This window comes from Camarhynchus parvulus, chromosome 26 (genome assembly GCF_901933205.1).
Source record: "Camarhynchus parvulus chromosome 26, STF_HiC, whole genome shotgun sequence".
Lineage (NCBI taxonomy): Eukaryota > Metazoa > Chordata > Aves > Passeriformes > Thraupidae > Camarhynchus > Camarhynchus parvulus.
In genome coordinates, this window is record NC_044596.1 from 5,176,004 (window position 1) to 5,201,215 (window position 25,212).

General features: G+C 51.0%; 1 protein-coding gene across 2 annotated transcripts; it reads left to right on the forward strand.

Moving 5' to 3' along the window:
* On the forward strand, positions 1-25,067 carry UHRF1BP1 (UHRF1 binding protein 1). Of its 2 annotated transcripts, XM_030965875.1 has the most exons (21): positions 1-128; positions 11,323-11,485; positions 12,250-12,288; positions 12,749-12,840; positions 13,019-13,208; positions 13,368-13,508; positions 14,046-14,216; positions 14,743-14,920; positions 15,239-15,325; positions 15,458-15,622; positions 16,076-16,218; positions 16,960-17,101; positions 17,563-17,756; positions 17,979-19,504; positions 19,725-19,921; positions 20,401-20,552; positions 20,637-20,784; positions 21,595-21,866; positions 22,193-22,301; positions 22,680-22,795; positions 23,205-25,067. In XM_030965875.1, exons 1-21 carry the CDS (start codon positions 85-87, stop codon positions 23,328-23,330), a joined length of 4,395 nt encoding a protein of 1,464 aa, XP_030821735.1. In that variant the 5' UTR covers positions 1-84; the 3' UTR covers positions 23,331-25,067. The 2 variants fall into 2 exon arrangements, with proteins under 2 accessions (XP_030821735.1, XP_030821736.1); XM_030965876.1 differs by lacking the exon at positions 23,205-25,067 and having other exon boundaries at positions 22,630-22,733.
* Positions 25,068-25,212: the final 145 nt, after the last annotated feature.

Genomic DNA, 25,212 nt, shown 5'->3' on the forward strand with positions numbered 1-25,212 from the left:
CGGTGCGGGAAGGGGCCGGCCGGAGCGGAGCGGGCGGTGCGCGATGGGGTCCCGCCGCCCGCGGGCCTGACCCGCCGGCCCGGCATGGCGGGCATCATCAAGAAGCAGATCCTGAAGCACCTCTCCCGGTGAGGCTCCCGCTCCTCTTCCTCCTTCTCCTCCTCATCGTGCTCATTCTCCTCATCCTCATCTCGGGGGGCTGCGGGGGACGAGGGCCGGGCCTGGCGGTTTGGGGCCCGCCGGGCAGCGCCGGTGCGGAGCTGCCGGGCCCGGGGGGCTGAGCGCCCGTTCGGGCCGTGGAGCTGCCGGGCCGGAGGGGCTGTCCGAGGGTCAGGGGCTGTCCGAGGGCCGTGGGCACTGTGGTGTCGGGGGGCAGTGGGCCCAGCCTGCCCGGCGTGGCCCTCCGGGGGTCGGAGCCCTCCCACCCGTTGTCGGTGCCGGCCCTGGGCCGCGGGCGGCGGCAGTGGAAGTTCGGGAGGCGAGAGGGGAACACGAGCTCTAGCGGGGTGTTGCCGTTGTATTCCGTCATTTTCAGTGAAGTTCATCCGAGGGGCGTTGGGGAAAAGCCGGTGCTCCCGGCGTGAGGCTCTGCCGGGAAATGCAGCTGCGGCCGCGGCTGCCCGGCGGGCCCCGGGCACATAGCTGTGCCTCAGTTCCCCTTCACGGCGAGAAAAAAAGCTGCCTGTGTTATCTCATGCCTGTGTTATCTTATGCGGGCACGATCCCGCATCGCTGCGGGATCAGGGCAGCGTGACCAGAAAGGTGCCGTGCCTGTGAGGGTGCAGGCGAGGCCACAGCACTGCACAGCGCTTGTCCTCTCTGCTTTCTGAGCAGGTCCTTTCCATCCCTGCTGCTGGACACGCTCAGGTGCACAGTGAGGGGTCTGTAGTGACCTGTGTGGGGTCAGGGCTGGTGTGATCCATGAATCCCAGCCCTCTGAGGTGGATCCTGGGGGTGTCTGGAGCCCCAGACCATCCCCACACACCCCGAGCGGGCAGGGCAGGGTCTGTCTTGGAGTCCCCATTTCTCCATGCTCCGGCTCTCTCAGCACTGTCCCGAAGGAGGAGTGATGGAGCTGCTCTGGGGGCTGCTTCAATGGATTTCTGACATCCCAAGTTTCTGAGCTTTCTGTCTCATTCACCTCACACAGGTGTGTTGTGGTCAGCACAGATTCAGCCTCTTGGTAAGGAGGCATTGAAGTGTTTTGTAGCGTGGAGAGGTGGGTGAGAGCAGTTCTTGATAGAAGGTAAAACAGAGCTGGGTGCTGTTCCTGTAGGTGTTGTTCTTATGGACAATCCTCTTTCTTTACATAAATACAGTTTTGCTGGTGCTTTTGCTTAATTTTGTGTATCGGTCTCTCCTTACCACTGCTACAGCATATTCTTACCCAAAGAGCCCCTTTTTCCCTCTGATTTGGCCAGTTCTTAGTGTTCACCTGTGTATCCTTTGGGGGGTTCCAAGGAGAACAAGGAGTCCCAAAATTCAGCATCTCTGCCTGTTTTCCTCCTAGCTGGACTTTCTTGTTTGGCTGATTGATCTGATTCTGCCCCTCACTTGAACAAGGATTGTGGATCTTTGCAGAAATGCAATTTGAACCCAGTTTAATGGTATATAAAAAAGATTAATTCTTTTTGTTTCAGTTTTGTTTCATCCAAATACCTCATCTTCACCCTCCCTTTGGGTTTTCTTTCAGCCACGCTCGTTTGCCTGGAAGAATTTTGCTACTGAATCATTAATCTGCCTTTATATTCTGCTCACATTTGCATGTGAAATAATTCCTTGTTCTTTTTGTTGTCTCCGCTCGGAGTCCTTTCTGCACAGGGATGTGTTTTTTGTCCCTCTTCCGTGTGGAAATTTGCAAGAAAGCGGCAGGGAGAGGCAGCTGGATCAGGGAAATGTGAGTGAGGTGTTTCACCTGACTGTTCCTGTGATCCCCCATCACATGAGTGGCCGTGATGGTCTCAGCAGGGTTTGGTACAGCCGGGCTTTGCCCAGTTTTGAAGGTATTTGAGAAGGCTCAGCCTTGTGTTGTGCTTCAGCAGCTTCGATTCCTAGAGCAGGAGAACCTAAAAACTTGCAGAGCTTTCGCCATCTGTGCCTTTCACTCCTTTGTCCTATATTTAGCTTGGAAAAGCAAACAGATGAGGTGGTTTCAGTTCTTGCTGCTTCCAGGCGGGCACAGGGCTGCAGTGCTGGGGAGTGTGTGGAGCCCAGCATCAGGGGCTCCCCCAGAGCTGCCTGGGCATTGGCTGATGGCTCTGATCATGGTTGTGCTCCCCAGCCTGTAATTATCCATGGAAGCACATCTAATGCTTTAAAATAAAATCAGTGAGCTGCCTTTACCTCTTCCCGGCCTTATTTGAAAGGAGCTTCTTCTCCTTGTCTTTTTTTTTGTTCCAAGCAGTGTTGGCGTAGCCGCAGCAGATCCACGTTCTCAGGGTGTGACAAAGGCCCTGTTTATCCACAAGCCCAACTGCCTCAACTTCATGTGCCACTTTGGGATTTGGGTTCTCAGCACTGCAGCGGGAATCCTTGCCAAAATGGCTTTTATTTAATTTCCTTGGAGAGGTTTATCCCCTGCTGCCTAGAACAGCTGCTTTGTGACGTTTTCTTTTGGGACACGTGTTGAAGCTTGTGAGCTTGTGGAGTAACAGGCACAGCAGACATGGCTTCCAGAGGAAATGCAACATGCAGTCCTGCTGGGAAGAAATAAAAGCTGGTGTCAGCAGAGGAGCAGCTGGACTGGGGTTTGGGGGCAGATCTGAACACAGGGCAGACCATAAATGCGTCTTACTGTGACAGAAACCCCAGAGAACTGCAGCTGAGGAGTAACTTTGGGAACCTCTGAGAGCGGGGTGAAAAGGGAGCAGAGGAGAAATGAGAGAGGAGTTAACAGCAGCAGAGGTTGCTGAGAGGAACCAGAGAGGTTACAGTTACCAGAGAGGAAAACCTGTCTGGGAAACGAGACCTGTTTGCAGAGGAGAGTGCCGAACATGTATCACCGCTGCAGGCAGATGTGTAACAGGTGCAGCACAGAAATGAGTGGATAGCAGAGTGTGGATTTGGCAAACTGTCCTCAGCACAGGATGGAGCCACCTTTTCAGGTAAGTGAGATATAGGATTTAGAAACAAAATTAAAATACTGTTAGGGAGCGTCATGTGCAGGGTGCAACACTGAGGTGCTTATCAGGGCAGGTCAGGTACTCAGCCAGGAGAAGCAGCATCGTGTAGCTCCTCATAGATGGTGCTGCACCTCAGTGGAGGAGGAATGGAGGAGAGCCTCTCCACTCCAGGGATTAGGCCTTGCATCCCTTTTTCCAGGTGAGGTTGCCTTGACTCCTGCCCTCTCTCATTTGCAGCTGATGGGTAAGTGAAGGCCAGGGAGGCTCATGGCGTGGCTGTAGTTTGTTCTAGACCTGAACATGTGGGTGTAGCAGCATGTGCTGAGCTGGGAGCACGTGGGCTCCTGGGGGCTGTTGTTTCCTAGCTTGGATGTGAGCATCTCAGAATCCCTTCCTGGCCCTGGAGATGCCTTTGGCATTATCCCTTCCATGCAGTTGTGCTGCTTCTGTGCCAACACAAGGAGCTGAGATCTGGCTCCCAGACCCAGCACTGCTCTGTGTATGAGCCTTGCCTGTTCTGCACCTGGCCTCTGGGGCTCCTTGCTCAGGGCTGTGACTCCTCCCTGTCCATCCCCACCATCAGAGACCTGCACTCAGGCTCAGGCAGGGCAGAGAAAGGCCTTTGCAGCCGTGGTCATCCTGCTAGGGGGTGAGAGACTCCCCGGGGTCAGGATGGCAGAAATTGGATGTGCTGTCTCAGGGGCAACCATCCTTCCCCTCAGAAAAGGTGGGCAGATGAGATAAAGCAGTTCTTCCACCAAGAAGATGGGATTTGTTCTGTGCCATTCAGGAATCATTGGAATGGGCTCTGTGGCTTGCACCAGGCAAGTCAGGTCATGTCACCAGCTCTGCCTTTGCCCAGCATGGGAGTGTGGGGAACTCCCTGAGTCTAAAGAATGCTTTCCCTCCTCAGCTTAGATTTCTTGCCCAAGTGCTGCAGTCTGGGTGCTGCTATAAGGGAACAGACCCTGAATTCCTGCTCTGTTTGCTCTCCCTTGCCCTGAAGTGTTTTGCAGCATCGCTGCGTGCTGGAGCACTGCGCTGCAGCTGTGCCCTTGCTGCAGTCACAGGATGGCACACGCAGCTCCTGAGGGCTGTGGGACACCCTCAGAGCCAGGAAATCTACCACCAATAAGAGAGATTTGCTTCCTACCAACCCTCCAGGCTTCTCCCAGTTTCCTGACCTTGATTATAAAGTACCTGGAAGCAATTTAGTGAGCGTGGTGGGTAAGGAAGAAAGCAAGGAAACTGCATCTGGGAATGGCCTGGGGAAGCTGCAGAATCTCAAGTGATTTAGGCAGCAAAACCTCTGACCAGCTTTGCAATTCTGGCTTTAGCTGCTTGAATATCCTCCTTTGGTGATCAGGGAAATTTCTGTGATGATCTCTAAGATGATCATTTGCCTAAAATAGCTGTTGCAGCAATGGGAAGTACATGAAACCACAGAGCTGCCAGCTGTTAAAGGCTGATAGAAACTGTTATTTTTCCATCTGCACATGTCCTGCTCCGGCAGTTCAGCACAGTGCTCTTTGTCCAGGTGATGGTTCCTTGGGTGCCCCAGTGCCCAGGGTGGATCCAGAGCATGAAGCAGTTTGTGGCAGGACTTTATGAGGCAGTTTGTGAGGAAGGAGCTCTGCCAGGTCCCAGCAGCTGCTGCTGGTGCAGCACCAAACCCCTGGTGATGAGCTTGTCTCTGAGTTCTTACATGCTGTGCCCAGCCAAGCATGTAAGGCTGGATGTAAACCCTCTACTCAGTGTTTGAATTTGGAAATACCTTATTTTCCTGGTACATTTTGATGGCTTCTTTTACTCTTAAAAATTTTAATGTAGCAGAATTATTGATGGCAAGGCAGAACCCCAAGCTATTATGGGTAAAGAAACACAGATTTGCCTCTTCTTTGTTCAAGACAGGCTGGGAAAAAGGGAGTGGGCACAGACAGGACGTGGCATTTTCCCTTCACAGAGTCTGAAGTGTTCCCTTGCAAAGTCATGGTGGCTGTGCTGCACTTCGCTGGGAGAACCAAGGGATCAGTTTTATGGAGCTGCTGGGTGCAAAGTGTTTCCAGTCACTTCTCCTTGGCTCCAGACACATGTGTGCTGTTTCTGGAATGCTAAATAGACTCTTATTGCAGCAGGGGTGAATTACACTTGAGTAAAACGTGGCCAGAGCTCCTTCGCTGCAGCTCTGGGCTTGCAGAGCCCTGCACGACCCTGTGCAACCTCTCCAGAGTCCTTCAGCCTCACTGATGGAAAGGGGCTCTTCTTTCTTATTTCTCCTGGGCTCCCTGAGCCCTTACCTCCCCTGCAGCTGCTCAGTTGAGTCAGAATTAGGTAAAAACCTGTTTGTTTCTGCACACTGGAGACTAAAATGATTGCAGGATGAAGAAGTGGAACTTTGGAGTAGTGCTTGTGTTTATTTGGTTTCTTTCTAGTTTTCTTTCATCTGTTATTTGCTTGAGGATTAGGTTTGGGAAATTCCCTGGCAAGTGCTGAGGGTTTGCATTCCAGGTTTGTTGAGAGCACGGGGCAGCTGGCATTTAAACTTTACTGAGTGTCCAGGCAAGGAGCTGGAAATAGCAAAGGGAAGGTGGAGTTCAGCCCCTGGCAGAGGCCCTTCTCTCAGCCCTGGTTTGTTTTCCAGGGCTCCCAGTACCCAGTGAGGTGCTGACAGATGTGAAGCAAGGTGTCTCAGCCTTCAGAATGCTCTAGAGAATAATAGAGAAGTTCAGAATACTCTAGAGAAACATTTGTTGAGACAAGAAAGCGTCCTTGGTGCCAAGGGAGGCTGCAGCCTTGGGGAGGAGCGAGCTGGAATTGTGCTCTGTGTCATGGTTCTGTCTGATCTCCTTGGAAATGCTGATTTTTCTCCTGCGAGTTTAACTCTGAGTTGAATTCTTGAGCCTTCCCTTAGCCTTGTTCTGTTGCAGGAGGTAACGCAGAGCCAAGACAACTGCTGACTTATCAGGATGTTTTGTGTTCGGCTTCGGGTGGCTGAGAGGCCCAGCCTTTCATTCAGTGCAGCTGAAGCCTGGAAAAACAGAAAGCTGATAATGGAAAGCCACCAGCAGTGGTGTGTGTGTACAGGGACACCAGATGTGCCTAAATCCACCCTGATAAGGAGTGTGGGATGGGCTGGCACCTCCTTATGTGGAAACTGTTTGTCCTGTAACCCAAGCAGGGTGAATTTCTCAGGCCCATTGTCCGCTTGGGAAGGAGTTCCTACCTCCCAGGATATCTGCGGTACACAGAGCTGTGCACAGGTGATGAGATGATTATAAATGTGCTGCTTTCTGTCTTCTTAACAATTGGGCAGTTTGGTGTTGATGGGATTCCCTTAAACTCTAAAAGGCTTTGTGCTAAGAGGGTGTGATACCAACTCCATCTCATGCTGCAGTAATTAGTCCCATCCTCTGCTAATTCAGCGAGTTTCTCTTCCTCCTGTGCAAGTCTGCAGAGCAGCTCTGTGCCCGCTCTCAGACAGGGTGGTCCCTGCTAACACCAAAAATTCGAGGAGGTAAAATGGCTTTTCTTCCTGAAAAAGCTTTTAGTTCTTCCTGTGCGTCTTTGAGGCAGCTATTTTTTTCCCTTTTTACAGAAGTTTTGATCACTTGCCCAGTTTTATTTCCTCCAGAATTATTTTTAAGTTCATCCTCAGTCATGTGTGCTGCACTTAAAGCTTCTGCTGCTGCCTTCCTTGAGAGCAGCCCTGATTTGGAAAGTCACCTTTCCTTTTTAGCAGTTGTGAACCTTTTGTTCTAGTGAACATGTTACATGGCTTCTGAGATAAGAGGTTTTAATTTGAGGTGAAATGTCACATCACAGAGATTTCTGGATTGTGGAAGATACTCCCAAGGAAGATGGAAATCCCACTAAATACCCTGTCCAAAATCAGACCAGGCAGCACTTGAAAGGACTTTAGGGAAGGAGCAAATCTGTGTTGGTTAGAATACAGTTGTTGGGTTTTTTTTCCCAGGGTCCAATTCCTGTCATAATTGATTAAATTACATATTTGTATTCCAAATCCAAGCAGAAAATCCTCATCTCTTCCCTTGCAAAACCCCCAGTGGTTCCTGGGCTGGTTTCCCACTGAGCTGATCAGTTCCTCCTTTCTGCCTTACCTGTGTTTGGAGGGACTTTCCAGCTGCTCCCTGCAGCTGTGCTGGTGTCACAAGCCATGCACTTCATTCTGCCAAGAGATTTTGCTTGTCATTAAGCAAAATCAAGGTCACTGATGTACAGCTAATTAGTTCTCCCACAAAATAGCCAGAGTGACAAAGGTATTAATAGAAATGCTGGTGTGGAGCTGGGGGTGGTGGCTGTGCACAACAGCCAGTGATGGCTGCAGACTGCAGGGAGGAGGCAGAAACTGAGTATTTGAGAAGAAGGTTCCTGATCCATGTGGCAAGCAGGGTAATGAGACAGGGATCTGAGGAGGAATTTTATGATTTCAGATGTATTCTGACATTATCTGTCCATGCATTTGCTCAGCTGGAGACAGTGTGGCAAGACAGCTACAAATGTGGACATAAATTTATTTATGATTCTAGCCTGGCTTTGGGCCAGCGGTCAGATTTACCCAAATTCCTCTTGCAATCAGTGAGTTTGTGGCCTCTGGATATGCAGGCTGAGGAACTGGGCAGTTGTTTTCAATAGTGACATCATGTTTTGATATATAGTCAAGCTGATGATTGAGCAAATAGATTTTCAGGCTTGACTTTTGTCAGAGTAATCCCAGCAGGCTCAAAAGGAGTGCTGCCCTGTGAGTTTACTGGCTCAGCTCTGCTTGACTTCTGATGGAGCTGAAAAAAAAAAAAAAAAAGTGCAAATATCCTCTGGTGTCAGTTTTCCCAATAGGCACCGTTTTCACCATTTTCATTCAGGTTTCCCTCAGCCAGCAGCCCCTGCTGCCAAGGCTGTTGCTGTGGGTGAGTGTGAATGGAGAGAGCCTGCCAGCAAACATCTGACACGTTCTGCTCTCGCTGTTTTTCCTCCCCTGGCACTGACCAAAGCAGCAGAGACTGGCACCTGTGAGCTTTGTGTTCTCAGGAGCTCTCACCTGAGGCCTCCTGTGTGACATGTGGGTGGGGAAGTGGCTCAGGTGTGGAGATTATTCCAGTGGAAGGTCTGGGATTCCTGTGCAGGGCAGCAGCTGAAAGCAGGGGTTGACAATGGGCAGCATACCCTGAGAAGTTTGGGCCCTAGTTTAAAAGAAATAATGTTTCCATTTTTCCATTTGAGGTTTATTTTTTTCCCAGAACCTCCAGCTTCTGTTGTCTCATCAGGGGTGGGGTCTGTAAGCTCTGCTTTGGGGGTGGAATGGCACATTTTGGTGCGTGGAATGCCTCATGAAAGGTTCTTTAATGGAGCCTGGTAGCACTGAGGTGGGTTTGGTACCTGCCCAGCAGGATCTCTGCAGCCTTTCCCTGGAGATGGTGATAAAGAGTTGCTTGGTTTGGCTGGATCGAGTTTCATACCTCACTCTAGACTGGGTCCTGTTTCACAGCTTTGGTTCTACAGTGTGCTGGTATTTTTGATACACCTACACACTAAAGAAAAGTGATGCCCTGGTTCAGACATGTGCTTGTGTTGCCTATAATCAAAAGAAAAAAACAACCCTTGTATTAGAATAGTAAAGTAAAAAGCTGACCTTTATTTGGAAGCTTCCAGGTGTCCTGCTGGTGATGGGAACACCCAGAACTGAATTTCTACATTTTATAATGTTGATTAATTAGGGTATCTAACAGGTACATCCTACAGGAGATTCAGTTGCCCCAGTAACCTCCCCCTGGGTCAGCCCCTTGGAGTTGGTCCAAGGGGTTCTCTACCCCACTTGTTATTATTCCGTATTGTAGGTCCCCTCATTGGAATAAGACTAAACAATGTTTCAGGAATGTGTTTTGAAGGTCAGCTTATTGTTCTAAAATCTAGGGGGAAAGGGTAGGAAAACTACTGGAGCTGCAGCCATGCATTAGCAATCTACAAAGCTACAAATGTATGAAAAATATATAAAAAGCTTAAGCATCATTCCCCCCCTTTAGAGACTTGGCAGTATAGAATTACAGGCAACACTTGTACTTTTCCTCTGCATTACCAGCTGAAAGCAGCTTCTCCTCTGAGCACTCTTATCCTGGGATGAGGCTCCAGCCCAGGGATGATCCTTCAGTGCAGGTGTGAGAAAGCTCAGCCAGTGGGAGCTGATCTCTGCCCACAGCAGCTTTTGAGCTTAAGTGTTGGGTATTACCTACCTGTCCGTGTTTGGTTTGAGCTTAAGTGCTGGGTATTACCTACCTGTCCATGTTGTGTTTGGTTTATTCTTAGCGTCCAATCCCAGGCAGACACGGTGACATCAGCTTTCAGCAGAGCTGCTTCTCTGACACAACACAAGGGTGCTCTTGGCTTGCCTCTGCAGGTGTTTGCTCTCATTTTCAGCCGTGTCTGGGTTTGGGGGTGCTCACAGCAGGACTCCAGGCCCAAATCATGTAGATTCTCAGTGCTCCCTGCCAGTGGAGCAGCTGTTGGAACGCACTCTGCAATTTTCAGTTTCTTGCTGCTGATGCTGAGAAGCCAGGTTAACCTCAGCCACCTCCCTGGGCGTGTTCAGACAAGAAGCCTTTGGTTAGAGGGAGTGATGAGTTTGAAGGTGGTGTAAACTTGGTGTGAGCTGTCAGCGTGTCTCTGTGGCTCAGGGCAGGGAGGGGACAGCCTGTTGCCTATAATTCTATATTGCCAAGTCTCTAAACGGGGGGAAATGATGCTTTTTATATATTTTTCATACATTTGTAGCTTTGTAGATTGCTAATGCATGGCTGTAGCTCCAGGAGTTTTCCTACTCTTTTCTCCTAGATTTTAGAGGAGTTGTCTGCAGTGGGGCAGCAGTGGGCAAACTCACAGCTGTGTGCTGCCCTGGTTGACACCAACATCTCAACACATCTGTCAGACTTTCTCTTCCAACAAAATGTTTGGAAAAGCCCTTTTGCCCCTAGAACCCTGGGCTGATGGCTCAGCTGCTGCTCCAGTGCCTCAGCCAGGTTTGTGCTACCCCCTGAGCTCCTGCAGCAGCTGCAGTGTGGCTCTGGTTCCTCCTGTGCTCCTGGAGCTGTGGCTGCTGCAGAAGCCCCTGGTGCCCCTCCCAGAGCCGTGCCCACACTGTGGGTGCAGGGGCAGAGCCTGCTCCTGCTTAGGCTGACAATGGGGGCTTTCTTTCCATCCTGCCTCCTGGACCACTGTGCAGAATGAGAATTAGCACTGGCGTGGAGGAATGTGTGAAATAAGCCCTGGGTTCAGTGGTGGGAAAGTTGTCTGGCAGGAACTCCTCAAGTGACGTTGGAATGCAGCCCCCTGCTCCTGTGGAGGCAGCTCTTGCACTGGAGAGAGTTTGATGGAGACAGGAGGGGTTTTGCTGCCACAGAGAGGTTCTCTGACATGGAGAAGTGTTGCTGACACTTGTACAGCCTCTGTGATCTGCTGCCCTCTGAACTGGCTCCTCTGGTCCCTGAGGGGCCACGCTGGTTTTGATGAAGGCAGAGCTTTCACACCAGGATCCTCTGCTCCTGAGCAGTCCTGCTGCAAGTGTTTCATCCATGTCACTGGAATTGTGGGCACATGAGGGATGTGAAGGGCTGCGCACAGGGGAGGTGAACACTGGCAGCCCTGGGGAGGAGGAATTTCAAGCAGAGAAAACAGAGGAGGGAGCTGGAGCAGTCTCTGGGAGCAGAGGTGCTGTTTGGCCAGGGAGCAGGCTGGGCTGCAGTGGTGCTGTTAAAAAGAGACAGCCACAAAAGTCAATCATTAATGATCTTTTGCTTTCCTGGGTGAAAAGAATATAGAGAATTAAACTTTCCACCGCTGACACGGCAGTTATGGGGGCAATAAAACTGCTGAGCTGTTGGAGTCTGGCTTTGGTTTTCTTTGGTTTTGTCCTAGGGCAGTTTTGCTGGTTTCCAGGATCCAGAGCTTTAGAAGGAAATTTTCAGTTTCTCTAACCTGAATTTAGTTTGAAACAAAAAAAATCCTCCAAATGTCAAAGTGTAGAAATGGTTTTTTTTCTGGAGCTACCAACTTGCCTTGGGTTTAAAAATGTCAGAAAGGGTTGAACAAAACAGCAAACAAACTCTGGTATTAAAATAGCTCTGAAATGCTCCTGCAGCCTCAGCAGCCTTGCTGGGGGCTGTTTGTGAGTTTTCTCTTTCTTCCTTTGTAGGTTTACCAAGAATCTCTCTCCAGACAAAATCAACCTGAGCACGCTGAAAGGTCAGGGGCAGCTGACCAACCTGGAGCTGGATGAGGAGGTGCTGCAGAATGTTCTGGAGCTGCCCACCTGGCTCGCCATCACCCGAGTCTACTGCAACAAGGCCTCCATCAGGGTGAGCAGAGACAACTTTGAATGGATGAAGTTATCAATTTACAGGGAGAATCACTGAGATTGTGCATGGACTTGCACTTTGCACACTGAACCCTTACAAATTCTTCCTCCTGGTGCTTTTTAGAGCAAAAAACAAATGTGGTTTTTAGTTGTTATAAGCTGTCAGGTTGTTTGATTGCACGTGGTACTAAGCACTGTTGCATTACATGAACTCAAAAGTTTTAAGGACATCAAAGAGACTTTCTATAAAAGAAATATGATTCTGCTCTGCCAAGTGACAGTAAAAATGAGCTTGTCTTACTCATCTGATGTGCTCTGTTTTTAGAGTCAGATCTGCTCAGTTTAGTAACAAACATTTGTTCTCCCTCCTACAAGAACTGCAGAGTGAACGTTGCTGTATGAAAATAAAATGGAGCTTTTTGGTTTGTGCACAGTCTTCAAAAGACTTGTGTGACTTCCAGTAACAGCAGCAGTTAGTTGTAAACTCTTAAAGGCCAGGAATGTTCCCCACAGCAGAATTTGACCTGCAGAATATCTATTACTCCTGATGATATATGAGATCCAAAAGCTCAGCTGGGTTTGTAGATCTGGTGTCTGGAATGTCTTTTCCCTTGTCTGTGTCTCTGTTTGACCTGGATACAATGAGACATTGCAGACATTTCTCAGAGAAATGGGGCTCAAAGTTTGGACTGAGAAGGTTTTCTGCAATTTCTGAAATTTTCCAATGTGAAGATCACTCTGATAACCTCAACTTTATCATTTCAGATCCAGTGGACAAAGCTGAAAACACACCCAATCTGCCTGGTAATGTTGCCTCTCTTGTCTTCCTTCCTTCCTTTCTCCCTTCTTCTTTTCTTCCTTTTCTTCTTCACTCTTTTTAATCTCTTCTACTTGAGAAAAATTCTGGAGATGGTAATCCATCAATGCTCAAATTTTCTTGGGACCTGAATCCTCCAGGCCCTTAGCACATAGGGCCATAAGTACCCTCCCATGAGTCCCTCATTTCACTGCAGGATGGAGCCAGATGAGCTCTCAGGGAAGTCCAGGGCTACCTTGTGCCTGTTTTTTTGTTGGTTGTTTTCCCACTCCTGGGGTTTCAGGTTAACCACAGACACTGATGGTGCGAGAGTTTTGACACATGAGACTCTTGGAGCATTGAGACTCCAGAGTTGGTTCTCCCTGCCCTGGAATCTCACCCCAGGGCTGGTGGGCTGGGCTTGAGGCTTGGTGTGGTGTTCATGGCTCCCTCTTTGTGTCTCTGCAGTACCTGGACAAGGTGGAGGTGGAGATGAGGACGTGTGAGGAGCCTCGGCCGCCCAATGGACAGTCCCCCATCGCTCTTGCTGCTGGACAGAGGTCAGACCCTGAGCCCTGCAGCTCCTGCTGGGGTGTGGGGGCTGCTGTTCTGCTTGATTCACCACTGGCCTCCCTGCTCTAGGGTTTAAGTGCCTTTGGTGTTGCTTATAAACCTCTCTGTGTGAGCCTTACCTCTGCCAGGCCTCTCATCGTGACATGGGGGATCTTCTCTTTGCAGTGAATATGGCTTTGCTGAGAAGGTTGTGGAGGGGATGTTTATTGTTGTCAATTCCATCACCATCAAGATTCACTCCAAGGCCTTTCATGCTTCTTTTGAGCTGTGGCAGCTCCAGGGCTACAGTGTCAACCCCAACTGGCAGCAGAGCGACCTGCGCCTCACCCGCATCACGGACCCGCAGAGGGGAGAGGTGAGCCCTTGGCTTTGTACTGGCATCACAGAACAAAAGTGTGATAAATGATCTTTCCTTGTTTCATTTCGTGTCTTTGGAGTGTTTTGGGGGTTTTTTGACTTCTTGAGGTTGTGAAAATCTCAGGATTTTCCTGTTTTTCTCCTCCCTCCTGGGCAGGTTCTGACGTTCAAGGAGCTCACCTGGCAGACCCTGCGGATAGAGGCAGATGCCACGGAAAATGGTGATCAGGATCCTATCACCACTCCTCTGAGACTCATCACCAACCAGGGCAGGATCCAGATCTCTCTCAAGAGAAGGGTGAGAGTTTTCTCCATGCTTTGCAGGATGTGGTCTCACTGCCTGGTGCAGAGATGATGCATATTTCCTCCCACAGTCCTCGACAGCCCTTCTCTCCCTTCAGAAATGTTGAGCCCTAACTGATGTATCTCTCCATGTTTTCTGTCAGAGACAGCTGTGTTCTTAGCAAATGTCAAAGCAGTTTCTTTCCCAGGGGAGGATCTTGTGGATGGAGTGAGTTTTTCAATCTGTTTGAACATCCTAAGGAGACCTGTCATCTCCTTACTGGGAGCTGAAAGCTTGGCAGCCTGATTTTTAGCTGTCAGTGGAAATGTGATGATTTAAAAAAAAATGAATTAAGCAGTGAGCAATTTGTCTCTTAAAGAGGAGGTGGCTTTGACTGCTATCCATCTGAGAGGAGGTGCTGTGGATATGCACCAGATACCATCTCTCAGAGGAGTTTCACAGCAGCCTCCCCTCTTTCTGCCTCTGTGTTTTGGGAAGACTCTATCTGTGGAGTCAATTTGTGAAGTCCCTAACTCCTTCCTTTTGTTTCAGACCAAAGATTGCAACGTGGTGGCCTCCAAGCTGATGTTTCTGCTGGATGACCTGCTCTGGGTGCTGACAGACTCTCAGCTGAAAGCAATGATGAAATATGCTGAGTCTCTGAGTGAAGCCATGGAGAAATCTGCTCAGCAGAGGAAAAGCCTGGCACCAGAGTCTGTACAGGTGAGTGAGTTTGGATGCTGGTCTGCCAGGGAAAAGTGCAGTTTATGTTTGTGTGGCATCTGGCCCATATTCACAGCATTTGCCTTGATGGGAACTCTGGTCAGTGTCATGTGGACTGTGGGCTGCTGTGAGGCAGTGAGGTGACTAGATGAGGGGGATTCATTGCCAATAAAATACATTTTCCAAGTCAAGGATGAGGGAAGAGGAATATTTCTGCTGGAGTTGGAAGCTCCAGGGAAGTAGGGATGCACACATAGTGTAGTGAGGTTACACAGGAGGGATGGGGAATACTTGGACCTTCTTGCCCAGGAATCCTAAAACATCTTCCAAGAGAAGTGCAAGCAGCTGGCAGAGCCACAGACAAAGGTGAGAACACAGGAGAGGATCCAGATCCTGGGAGCCCCAGTTCAATCCTATAAACGGATGCCTTAGGGGCTGGAAGATTTGCATGAGTTGATTAATTGCATTATAACCTCTGTGTTCTCCCTCTCTCTGAGGTCTCACTGAGCTTGTCCCTCTCCCACAGATTACCCCCCCTGCTCCCAGTGCCCAGCAGTCCTGGGCTCAGCCCTTTGGAGCCAGCCCCAATGCCAGCAGCATCGGGCAGTACTTTGACAAGCACGACATGAAGGAATCCTCCTACCACCTGCTCATCTCCCGCCTGGACCTGCACATCTGTGATGACAGCCACGCCCGGGAGGCAGGTCAGGAGGGAGGAAAACATCCAGAGGGAAAAACAACAGCCCAGGCAGTGATTTTCTGGCTGGAAGAGGGTTGGGGTTTTGCAGTTTGGGATTTTGAGTTTCCAGGCCTGGTTCTTACCATATAAACCATTGATTCAGGTGTTCTTCTCCTGGCCTAGGACAAGATTTTGGTGCAGGTTGCTAAAGATGGTACCCTAATCCTGGCTGTGGTGTCAGTAAATCAGTGGGGGCAGTCAGAGCAATGTGCTTCTGAATTCTCCTGGATCAGGGCTCAGATTGCAGAGCTCACCATGGTTTCCTCTGCTCTGTTCCTCACAGGTGCTCAGAAGCATGGGATGCTGGGTGGTGCCATCCAGCTGACCTTCAGGAGGATGGCTTTTGATTATTATCCTTTCCACAGGGCAGGTAGGGTGCCTGTGGCCTCACAACCTGAGGAGGGGGGGTAAAAAAGAAGTTTAAAGAACTGTTCTATGATTGCAGGCTGGACTAGAAGAAAGAAACTGCATTTTTAAAGCTGGGATGTTTGCTTTTCTGTAGGAGATGCCTGCAAGCATTGGGTGAGGTACAGTGAAGCAATGGAGACTCGGGGACAGTGGGCAAAGAAGTTGGTCAGTGAATTTCAAAGCAAGATGGAGAAGTTTTATGAAGAAACAGACCCTGTGTTTGCCAGGACTCCACTTTCTCCTTTCAAAAGGAAACCAGGTAAAGATATTTGATAAAACCAGTGAAGCAGGAGGTGGTACCAACTTTGCTTCATCCAGCAAAATCTTTATTTGCCTGTTCCCAGCTGAGCAGTCTGATTTGTTGGTGCAGGAATGCATAGCACTCTAAAAATCATAAATATAATGGCAAAGGAAAGTGGTTGGGAGAGCACTGCAGCAAGGATGGACAGGCTGCAGTGGATTATTGTTGAGTTTCTCCATGAGATACAAGGATGAAATTACATACTTAAGACCTGGCTTAGGAGTGTGTTCTCTTGCCACAGGACAGACTCACCTTTCACAGTGTTCTTCCTTCAAAAGTCCTCAGTGTTTCTCCTGCCCAGCTGTGTTCATCCCTTTCTAATTCTGGGGCTGTTAGTTCTGCTCAGTAAGCACAGAGGTGTTGGTGCTGATGGTGCAAAGAAGGTGGCTAACACCCTGTCTGTCCCCACAGAGCCTCCCCAGAGCCCCCAGAGGAGCCCCCCAGAGAAGGGCCGGGCTCCCCCCACGAGCCTCCCGCGGCTGCGGCACCCGCCCTGGCACCGGCTGCGCTCCAGCTGCGTGCTGCTCAGGGTGGATGACCTGGATGTGCACCAGGTAGGGACCTCAGCACTGCCTGCACATGGCAATGGCACTTCCAGAAAGGAAATGATATGATTCAATACATGATTCAAGGTGTGATTGAAAGGATCGTGCAAATCCTACGACATCCGAAATGCTGCCCGGAGAACCTAAGTGCTGTTATGATGTTGTGTGTAAAACTTTAAACCCAAGAGTGAACTGCTGATAGTTTTCATGTTCAGAGGGAACTGCTTAACCACAGGTTTCTGCCCTCTGTTCCTACACCAAGCATCAGGCAGGCCCAGTGTAAAACATTTCATGCCTTTGAGAAGTCAGTGAGGATGTGGATTTTTGACAAAGGAGGAGTAAGTCTGACCTCAGGCTTTCTGCCCTGGGTCAGGCCCTGCATCCATGTGCCCTGTGTCCATCTAAGAGCTGGTTTTGCTCTTTGCAGCACCAGGTACTATGATGGGCTTGCCAAGGTGCTGCTGATCTTGCAGACAGCTGTAACAGATTTCTGTTCTGTTTGCTCATGTCACCTAATTCTGCTTGTCACAGCTCTTACTAGCAGTGACAGGAGACACAAAGAGCTAAATTCCCTCAAAGGAGAGGAGTTGGCAATATCAGCAGGTAGAAGAAAATTATGTTTTTGCTTGAAAGCAGTGTATGTTTGATGTGTAAATGAGGCAGATTGAATACAGGCAACTGTGGGGTCACTGGGGCACTTGGGTTTGCCAAGTCTGAGTTCAGCACCACTGCATTTCCTTCTGTTTTCAGGTCTCTACAGCTGGGCAGCAAAGTAAGAAACCATCCACCTTGCTTTCCTGTAGTAGAAAAATCTTCAAACTCCCTGACCAGGTCTCTGCAATCCATATTGAATTCACAGAATATTACTTCCCAGACAATCAGAACTTTCCAGGTAATAAATCAAGGTTAGCACCTTCTTTCACAAGTTTCTTAAAGAGTCATCAATGATCTAGATGTGTTAACCCTGTTAGATATTCTCTGTCCATTGTTGTTTAGTTTTCTGATGTTTGCCATCCTAATTTCTTTTTTTTTTTGTCTGTGGGAGGGTGGGATGGAGTTTGTGCACCATGTGGAAGCAGAGCTGTGCTTGCAGGAAGGAATTGCAGCAGCTGCTGTTTGCTCAGTTCCTGGGGTTCAGCCTCACTGAGAGCCCTGCAGCAGGGCCTTGGGGTGCTCTGGGTGCTGTCCCAGTGGGTCACCTCATTCCTCTGAGTGCACCACAGCTGCTCCCTTCCAAGATGTGTCTCCCAGGAGTGGTGAAACCCCTGCATTGGTGCTGCCAGTGCAGGTTCTGCTCTGAGCTGCAGAGCACCAAGGGGCCTTTCCTGCTATCATTAATCTGTTTCCCTCTAGTTCCATGCCCAAACCTGTACATGCAGCTGAACGGCCTGATGCTCACCCTGGACACACCAAGTGTGCTCTGGATAAACCTCTTCTGCCTGGATCTGTGTCGCAGCCTGGAGCAGTTCAAAGCCATCTACAAGCTGGAGGACTCAGGCAAGCGGGATGAGCACGTGGATGTCCGGCTGGATGGCTTCAGGCTGAAGGTACCATTCTTTTCCTTCCTTTCCCAGCCTTCAGTATTCTCTCTGTGAAAAAAACATGAGACCAGGACATAGCTGGAGTCCATAACGAGGAGACAAACCTGCTGCCTTCCTCTGACTTTGCTCTGTCTGCCTCTTGTGTTGGTTTTGTTTGGTCTGTGCTGCTGGAGTTCTCATCCAGAATAAACCTCTGCTATTCCTTTCTCACCTTCCTTCCCCCTGCAGCTCAGCATCCCCGTGGATAAGAAAGTCACAGACCACCGGGACCGGCCACGGGCCCTGTGTGTTTGCATGTCAGAGGTGACAGCCACCAACACCCGCCACGCTCCCTCCTGCAGCTGCCAGGACCTGCAGAGCCTCTTCAGGAAATTCGCGGGCTCCGAGTTCTTCCACTCCAGCTACGCCGCGTTCCCCCGGGAGCAGGGCAGCTTCAGCCTCCTGCACACCCTGTTCCTGCGCCACGCCTACCACGTGGAGGACAGGCCACACAAGCACCACAAGCTGCCTCACAAAACCTCTGCCTCTGAGGATCTGTGGTCCGTGAATTTCAGTGAGCTCTCCCTGGGGTTTGAGGGGGCTGAAAGCTCCAAGGGCAGAGCCCTTAGCTTTGTTGACCCTTTTCCACTTTCCATATGGGCCTGCCTGCCCAAGAGGTGGGGGCAAGCTCAGATGTCTAAACGACAGGAGCTGGCCACCTCCGAGGTGAAAATCAAGCCTTCTGCCAGCTTTAGCAACCACTCCAAGAACGAGAACCTCTCCAGAGAACATGGTGTTTGTCAAAGATCAAAGACTGACCAGGATCTGAGGAATATCTATAAGGCTCCAGACACGATGGATGTCTTGGGAGAATCTGACTGTGAAGTTGATGATGGAGTAGACAGTGATGAGCTGGAAGCCTCTGCTGATATCCACGTGCTCATGTCCTCCTCTGTCCATGTCAAAGTTCGGCTCAACCACTACCAGTACTTGGTGCTGCTCAGGATGAAGGAAGTTCTGCAAGCACTACAGGAGCAGCTGGCCCAAGACACCCAGGAAATGACTGGGTCTCCTTTAGATCCCATGTCTGCTTGTGTGGGAGTTATGTTCCCCAGTGCTGAGGTGGCCCTGCTCATGGCCCCTGCCCCGGGGTCTGTCGTGGAGCCCAGATCCCTGGACTCGGACACAACCAGCCTGATCGAGTCCGAGCTCTCACCCTCAGACAGCAAGGAGGGGCTGGCAGCTGAAGAGAAAGAGCTGAAATCAGAGAGCAGTTCGGAGAAGGGCTTGGGCAGCACCTCAGAGCTCCCAGAGGACAGTGGGATCCAGGACACTGGTGCCAGTGTCCCGCAGGAGAGGCTCCCGAGGTCCGCGAGCGACGGAGCCCTGAGCGCAGCTCCCCGCGGTAAGGGCGCAGAGGAGAAAGCCTTGATAGAGGAAGCACACGAAGCTGTGGAAGCCCTGGTTGCAGAAAGACCAGCAGAGACCAGCAGGCACCCTCAGAGCCCCCCTGCTCTCCCTTCCAGCCCAGCCTTGGACACGCAGCCCTCGGGCAGAGTTGCCCTCAATGGCCAGGCCGAGCTCGTCCCACTGCGGAGCATCGAGGTGGAGCTCTCCAGTGCACTGCACATCACCAAGGACGCCACGAAGGAAGCTCTGCACGCCACCATGGACCTCACCAAGGAGGCCATGTCCCTCACCAAGGACGCCCTGAGCCTGAGCAGGGACAAGATGACCTCCACCATGCAGAGGATGCTGTCCCTGCCCCCGGCCAGGTGAGCAGGCCAGGCTGCTGAGCTGCAGGAGGGGACACAGAGCTCCTCCCTTTCTGTCCTTTGTATCTGGGTTGGAGATGGGTTAAGTGTTCACCTCTGGAGCTGTTCTGAGGGTACTCAAGTGTGACTTGCAAGTGGTCAGAGACCAGCCCAACACTCAGATAATCTGCAGGCTCAGCTGCCTGCCTTTATCACTGGTTTCTGTTGGGTTTTTCTGTAGGGATTCTGTGCCCAAAGCAGAGGAGGGAGCGCTGACCCCGGGCGGGGCAGGCAGCGGCCGGATGCGTTTCTTCTCCATGAAGAGAACCTCATCCCAGCATTCCTTTGACACCACATCCGTGGATGGGAGTGGCCCTGAGGACGGGCTGTCTGTGGATAGTGATGGCAGTGATGGCTTCGTGATGCTCACAGACTCTGGTAACGCCCTTGGCTTTTCTGTGCCCACCCTCATCTCACAGGGGTGATGCTTTGTGCCACAGGCAGCTCATCCATGCTGTGTTCCTCTGGAATCACTTTTGCTGCTCCTTGTTTTTGAAGGTCTTAAAGAGTTGCCTCACAGTGGTTCTTTCTGCTTTTGTAGGTGCCTTTTCTTTGTGATGAGGAGGGTAAATCAGTGTGGGGTGACCCTGCACATCCCAGTGGTGTCCTGAGGGCTGCAGGGGCTGTGATGTGCTGGTGGTGGGTGGCACAGAGCATTTAGGAAGGGCTGGTTGGATACTGGGCACTCTGAACATCTTTCACTTCAACCTTGTGTGGCTTAAGCTCATCTGAGAAGCTGGAGAGAGATGGATCTCCAGAGGATGGTACCTCCAGAGAGGCCAGAGATTCAGGCAGATGCTGATATCAGGACTTCCAGAAAAAGAAATGGAATTGAATTGTTGTTACTTCCATTTCAGAACCCAGCCTGGACCCCCTTTCTTCAGGGCAGCTTCCCCAGGCCCACAATGACACGGGCAGCAGAAGCAGCCTGGTGGCAGAGGACGAGGGTGGAGTGTCCCCTGAGGTGAACAGCTCCACGTCCCAGAGTGAAGACCCCAGTCTGCAGCTGGTCAGTGCCTGGCACTGGGATTCTGTCCCTGAGGGGCTCTGGAGGTGTTTGCTGTAACCAATGAGCTCCTGGTGGCTGTTTCAGGTGTCTGTCCTCGTGCTGAAGATGAGCGATGTGAACTGTGCAATAGAAGTCCAAGGAGATGATTTGTCTGTGGCTTTACAAGTGATGAAGGTGGTTCCAGAGCAGCTGAACAACGTTGGCATGTGGCAGTTCCTGCGTGGCTACGTGGGTAAGATGCTGCTCTGGGATTCAGCTGCAGAACTGGCTTTTATACCAGCCTCCCCCAGGGAATATTCCATTTACTGGGGCCTCAGTGTTTGGGGTGGTTAGGATTGAACACAACTCATCTGTGAGGGTTCAGATCTGGAATTTGAAAGATGTTTCCCAAGTGCCTACACAGGCTCTGTGGTGCCTAGTAATCATCAATTAGGATTTTTTAAATTGCTGAGGATGCATGAAATGAATTAAAAGAGTGAATAAAGCTGTCTAGGGAAACCATGAAGTTATTCCTGCTCTGAGAAAAATGCTTTCATTCTAAAGTACTTCCCCTAAATTTGAACTTAAAAAAAACCAAGCCAAACCTTAAAACAATCAACTATACCCCCAATACCCAAAAAATGTAACCCAAACAAAACCAAAAGCAGCTCCAGTACCAAAGCTGAAGTGGAAGTGTGAGCAATTCCCAGGCTGGTCAGCTCTGGAGAGTGAACCAGGGCACTGGCTCAGCTGTGGAGGCAGAGTTGGGGCACTCTGGAGAGTGAGTGGGGCACTGGGCCAGGTCCTGCACATGCAAAACAGGGCCCAGTTTTAAAGTGTGCTGAGAGAGGGATGTGCCTGGGACCTTAAATGGTCCAGCTCAGTGCCAGTTCAGTGATGTGGCCTCTCAGTCCTTCAAAACTGGGATTTCTCTGCTGTGAGGGGTGATGTCAGACCGAGGTCACTCGGCTGCTTTTGGGCAGAGCCGGGCTTTGCACGGTGCCCTTTCTGAGCTGATATCTGATCACAGGCCCCGTTGTGCAGCGAGATCTCTCTGCCCCAGCTCTAGGAGACCCAGGAGAGGGGAAGGCTGTGAGCCCTGAGCCCAGGCAGCCCCAGCCCGAGGTGTCCCTGCGCCTGCAGTCGGGGCCGCGCGCGGCCGCTCTCTCGCCCCTGGCTGAGCGCAACGGCTTCCTGCAGCTGCTGCTGCACAGCCAGGCCACCGAGCTCTGCACCTCCTGCCTCGCCAGCCTGGGACCCTTCCTGGAGGATGAAATCATCCCTGAGGTCATCCCCATGGAGATAGAGGTGGTGGATGCCAAAATCACGTTGAAGGTGAGAGATTCCCCCCAGGGCAGGGCTCACTTGAGGGATTGCACTTGGGAAGGGCTGTGGGAATGCTGGGGGCCTCTGTAGAGCTTCTCTTCTCCTGAGACTGTTTGGTTTTGCTTCTAAAAGCAAAACCAAACCTAGGGATGAATAAGGAACACGAGGGGAGTTTGTACCTGTGCACCCTGTACATGAAGCCAGGCCTTTCCCTGGGGTGGACTCACCCAGTGCTGCTGGTCAGGAACGCTGCTCCTGAGGAGGCTGCAGGAAAGGGAAATCCTTCCAAGAGCTGTCACAGCTCCTCATCCCTTCTCTGCTTCATGTTCCTCCAGGATGACACCCCCCCAGTGTACCCCACCTCCCCTGGCCCTGTCCCCATCACCTTGGCAATGGATCACATCGTGGTGAGGCGCAGGGATGACGGTGTCTTCTATCTCACAGGTGAGTTACCTCTGGTTTTGTTGTCCCTCTGCACCCCCAGGCTGTGCTGGAGGAGACTGGGATGTGCTGGTTGCTGCTGGGAAGGATGGGCTCTGAGGTGGGAGCAGTCCCTGTGTGTGTTTCCTGCTATGGGAGCAGTCCCTGCCTCTGTTCCCTGCTCTCAGAATTCTTTGTCTGGTGTTTCCTTCAGCACACACAGACAGGATCCATTATTACCTTTTAGTTTCTCCATTTTAAAAGGGGAAAGACAATTTTATTTCCCCTGTGTAACAAGAGGGGGAAGAAAAAAGGAAAGAAATTAATTAAAGTTATTTTTTTTTGTTCTGAGAGCCCTGTTGTGTGAATGTCCACACCTGAGTGGGTTCTGTTGCTTTCCAGCTCCCCAGGGGAAGGACTCAGTGAAACAGGAAAAAGCTGTGTCAGTCCCTGAGGAGCAGAAGGCCCCATCAGAGTCTGTCTCACCAGCCCCAGCAGCAGGAGCACGTGGGCTGCAGGTGAGTCACTGCTGCCTGGACAACAGAGAGCTGGAAATTCTCTTTTGCCTTGGTGTGTTTGCAGTGCTGGGCAGGTGTGGTGAGCTGCAGGAAGGGAGTGCCCCGAGGAGCAGCCTGTGCCTCCTCCCATGAGTGTTTTGAGGAGTGAGGGCACGTTGCCCAGCATGAACTCACTTGTTCCCTTTCAGAATCTGCTTGGGGGTTGTTTTCTGATTGGCTCCATCTTCCCCACTGTGTCCAGTTGCTTGTTGGAAAAACAGGAATTGAGATGTTCCCAAAAAGAGAATTTCTGTCAGTGGTTGTGTCTCACTGTGTAATTGATCCCAAGAGCTCCTGCTGTGGTTTTCCTTGGAGCAGCTCACTGTGCACCTTGAAGACTCCTGCCTTGTTCTCTGCTTGTCTCCTGCAGCTCAAGCAAGTGCCAGAGTTGCAGAGGGAGCTCCAGACCATGAAACTGGCCCTGGCAGAAGCCAACATGGACAAGGCTCGCCTTCTGCAGGAGATCAGGAAGTACAACCCCCTGTTCCAGCTCTGACACTGCCAGGGCCAGGGCACCAGCACCAGCAGGGCAGGTTTGGTCATTTCGCTGCCAAACGGGTCCAAGTCCAGGACTGAAACCAGCTGTGACTGCAGAGACTGGGCAGAGGGAGGGACAGAGGGGCCTGGCTGAGAGAAATGCGGGGAATGAGGAGGAGTTTGCTCTGCTCTGGCCTGGGAGTGCTGCACGGAGCCAGGGCATGGTCAGCCCACCAAGACCAGGTCAGATTTTGGGGGGACACCCCATGTCTCCTCATCTCTGGGTGGCTTTCAGCCTCCAGCTTTTGTGGTGACTTCTTGAGATGGTCCACGCTGGGGGTTCTGCTTCTTTCACCCTTCCTTGTTGTGTTCTTGGCCAGCTGTGCTCACCAGGGGCCAAGGCAGGAGCAGGGTGGTCACTTCAGCACCTGGGCAGTGACAGGACAGGGGTGGCAGAAGGGTCAGGGCTCTGCTGGGAGAGCAGGGCTGGGATCCCACTGTGCAGTGAGGGCACACAGCTCACTATTCCCACAAGAACAGGGTCAGGACAGTACAGAAATTCCTTCAGATTCCCTTTCCCACCAGTAATTCTTGTGTAGAGATGGATGCAGTGTATGAGACTTAGTCCAGTTCATTCCCACTTAATCCCACAGTGTTTGGCTTTACTGGTGCAGGATTAATTCCTTACAAGGCACTGTTTAAACTTTTACTATCAAAGAATGGGGTGAGGGAGGTTGGTTCAGTCTCAGGTGATGACCTGGGTATTTTTGGGGATGCACCTTGTCCTCAGAGCGTTGTGTGCCTGAGTTCCCCAGTGAGGAGGAGGAGGAGCAGCCATGGGTCCTGAGGAAGGAGCTGTGGGGTTTTCAGCACTGGCTGGAATCTTTCAGCAGGGCTGAGGGGCTGGGATGGGACCCCAGAAGCACCTGCCAGCCCTGATCCCAAAAGGAAATCACTGGAACACGCCCATGTGGAGAGCAGCTCCCTGTGAGCACCACTGGGAACTGCCCACGAGCAGAATTTGGATTTTGTTCCACCAAACCTTTGTGCTGCTCCCTCTCCCTGTGGGAGCTCTGAGCACTGCCTGCCTGGGGTGGAATGCCACGGTGTTCCTGCTTTTTTCTTCATTAATTGCTTGAAAATGGGAGGTTTCTCTCTTTCTTCTGCTTTTTCAAATTTTCATGACGTTTTGTGTGAGATGGGAAGGGTATGCCAAGGGTTTGCCCAGCCTGCAGGGTCCCACAGCTCCTCCCACGTGTGCAGGCAGAGCACAGCTGGGGCCAGGGTGTTTACAGCAAATTCCTTGCTCCAGCTCCTTCAGTCAATGGGTTTTGTTGATGAATTCAAGCATTTTTTTTAATCTGAAGACCCAGTAAAAAGAACTGTAACCCAAAACCCACACACGTGGGAGGACAAAACCTCCTGGGTCCCCACAGATTGTAAATATCAAAGTTTACTTTGTGGAGCCTCTTATTTAAGGATTCTTCCTCTGTTCCAGTGAGAGCCCAGGGAATCCTGCCTGGCACAGGTGCCATGGGACAGCACGTGGCCTCAGCACCTCTCACAGGGTCAGGAGCAGCTCCAGGGCCCCTGGAAAGGGAGGGGGGGGAATGTGCAACTCTGAACTTGAATTTCAATTTGAATTTTAGGCAGTATTGCAACTTTGCTGCAGTTTGTTTCCACTGATGCATTTATTGGTTCTATGAACCAGGAGCAGAATTAAACTCATTAACCTCCTTCCAGGCTCTGATCTCTTTTCCTGATTTTCCCTCTCCTTCCATCCCAACACTGCTGGTTTTTGGGCAGCTCCTGGATTTGGAAGCAGAGCTGAACCCTGACTTCAGATGTTCCAGCTGCCAGCACAGCCCTGCCCTGGGCTGGAAGCAGCTCTGGGAGCACCT

Bases quoted from the DNA above. Each gene is read 5' to 3' on its own strand.
- UHRF1BP1 (XM_030965875.1), top strand. From the start codon at position 85: ATGGCGGGCATCATCAAGAAGCAGATCCTGAAGCACCTCTCCCG. The intron at 13,209-13,367 runs GTGAGCCCTTGG...CCTCCTGGGCAG, and splicing joins CGGACCCGCAGAGGGGAGAG to GTTCTGACGTTCAAGGAGCT. The intron at 13,509-14,045 runs GTGAGAGTTTTC...CTTTTGTTTCAG, and splicing joins AGATCTCTCTCAAGAGAAGG to ACCAAAGATTGCAACGTGGT.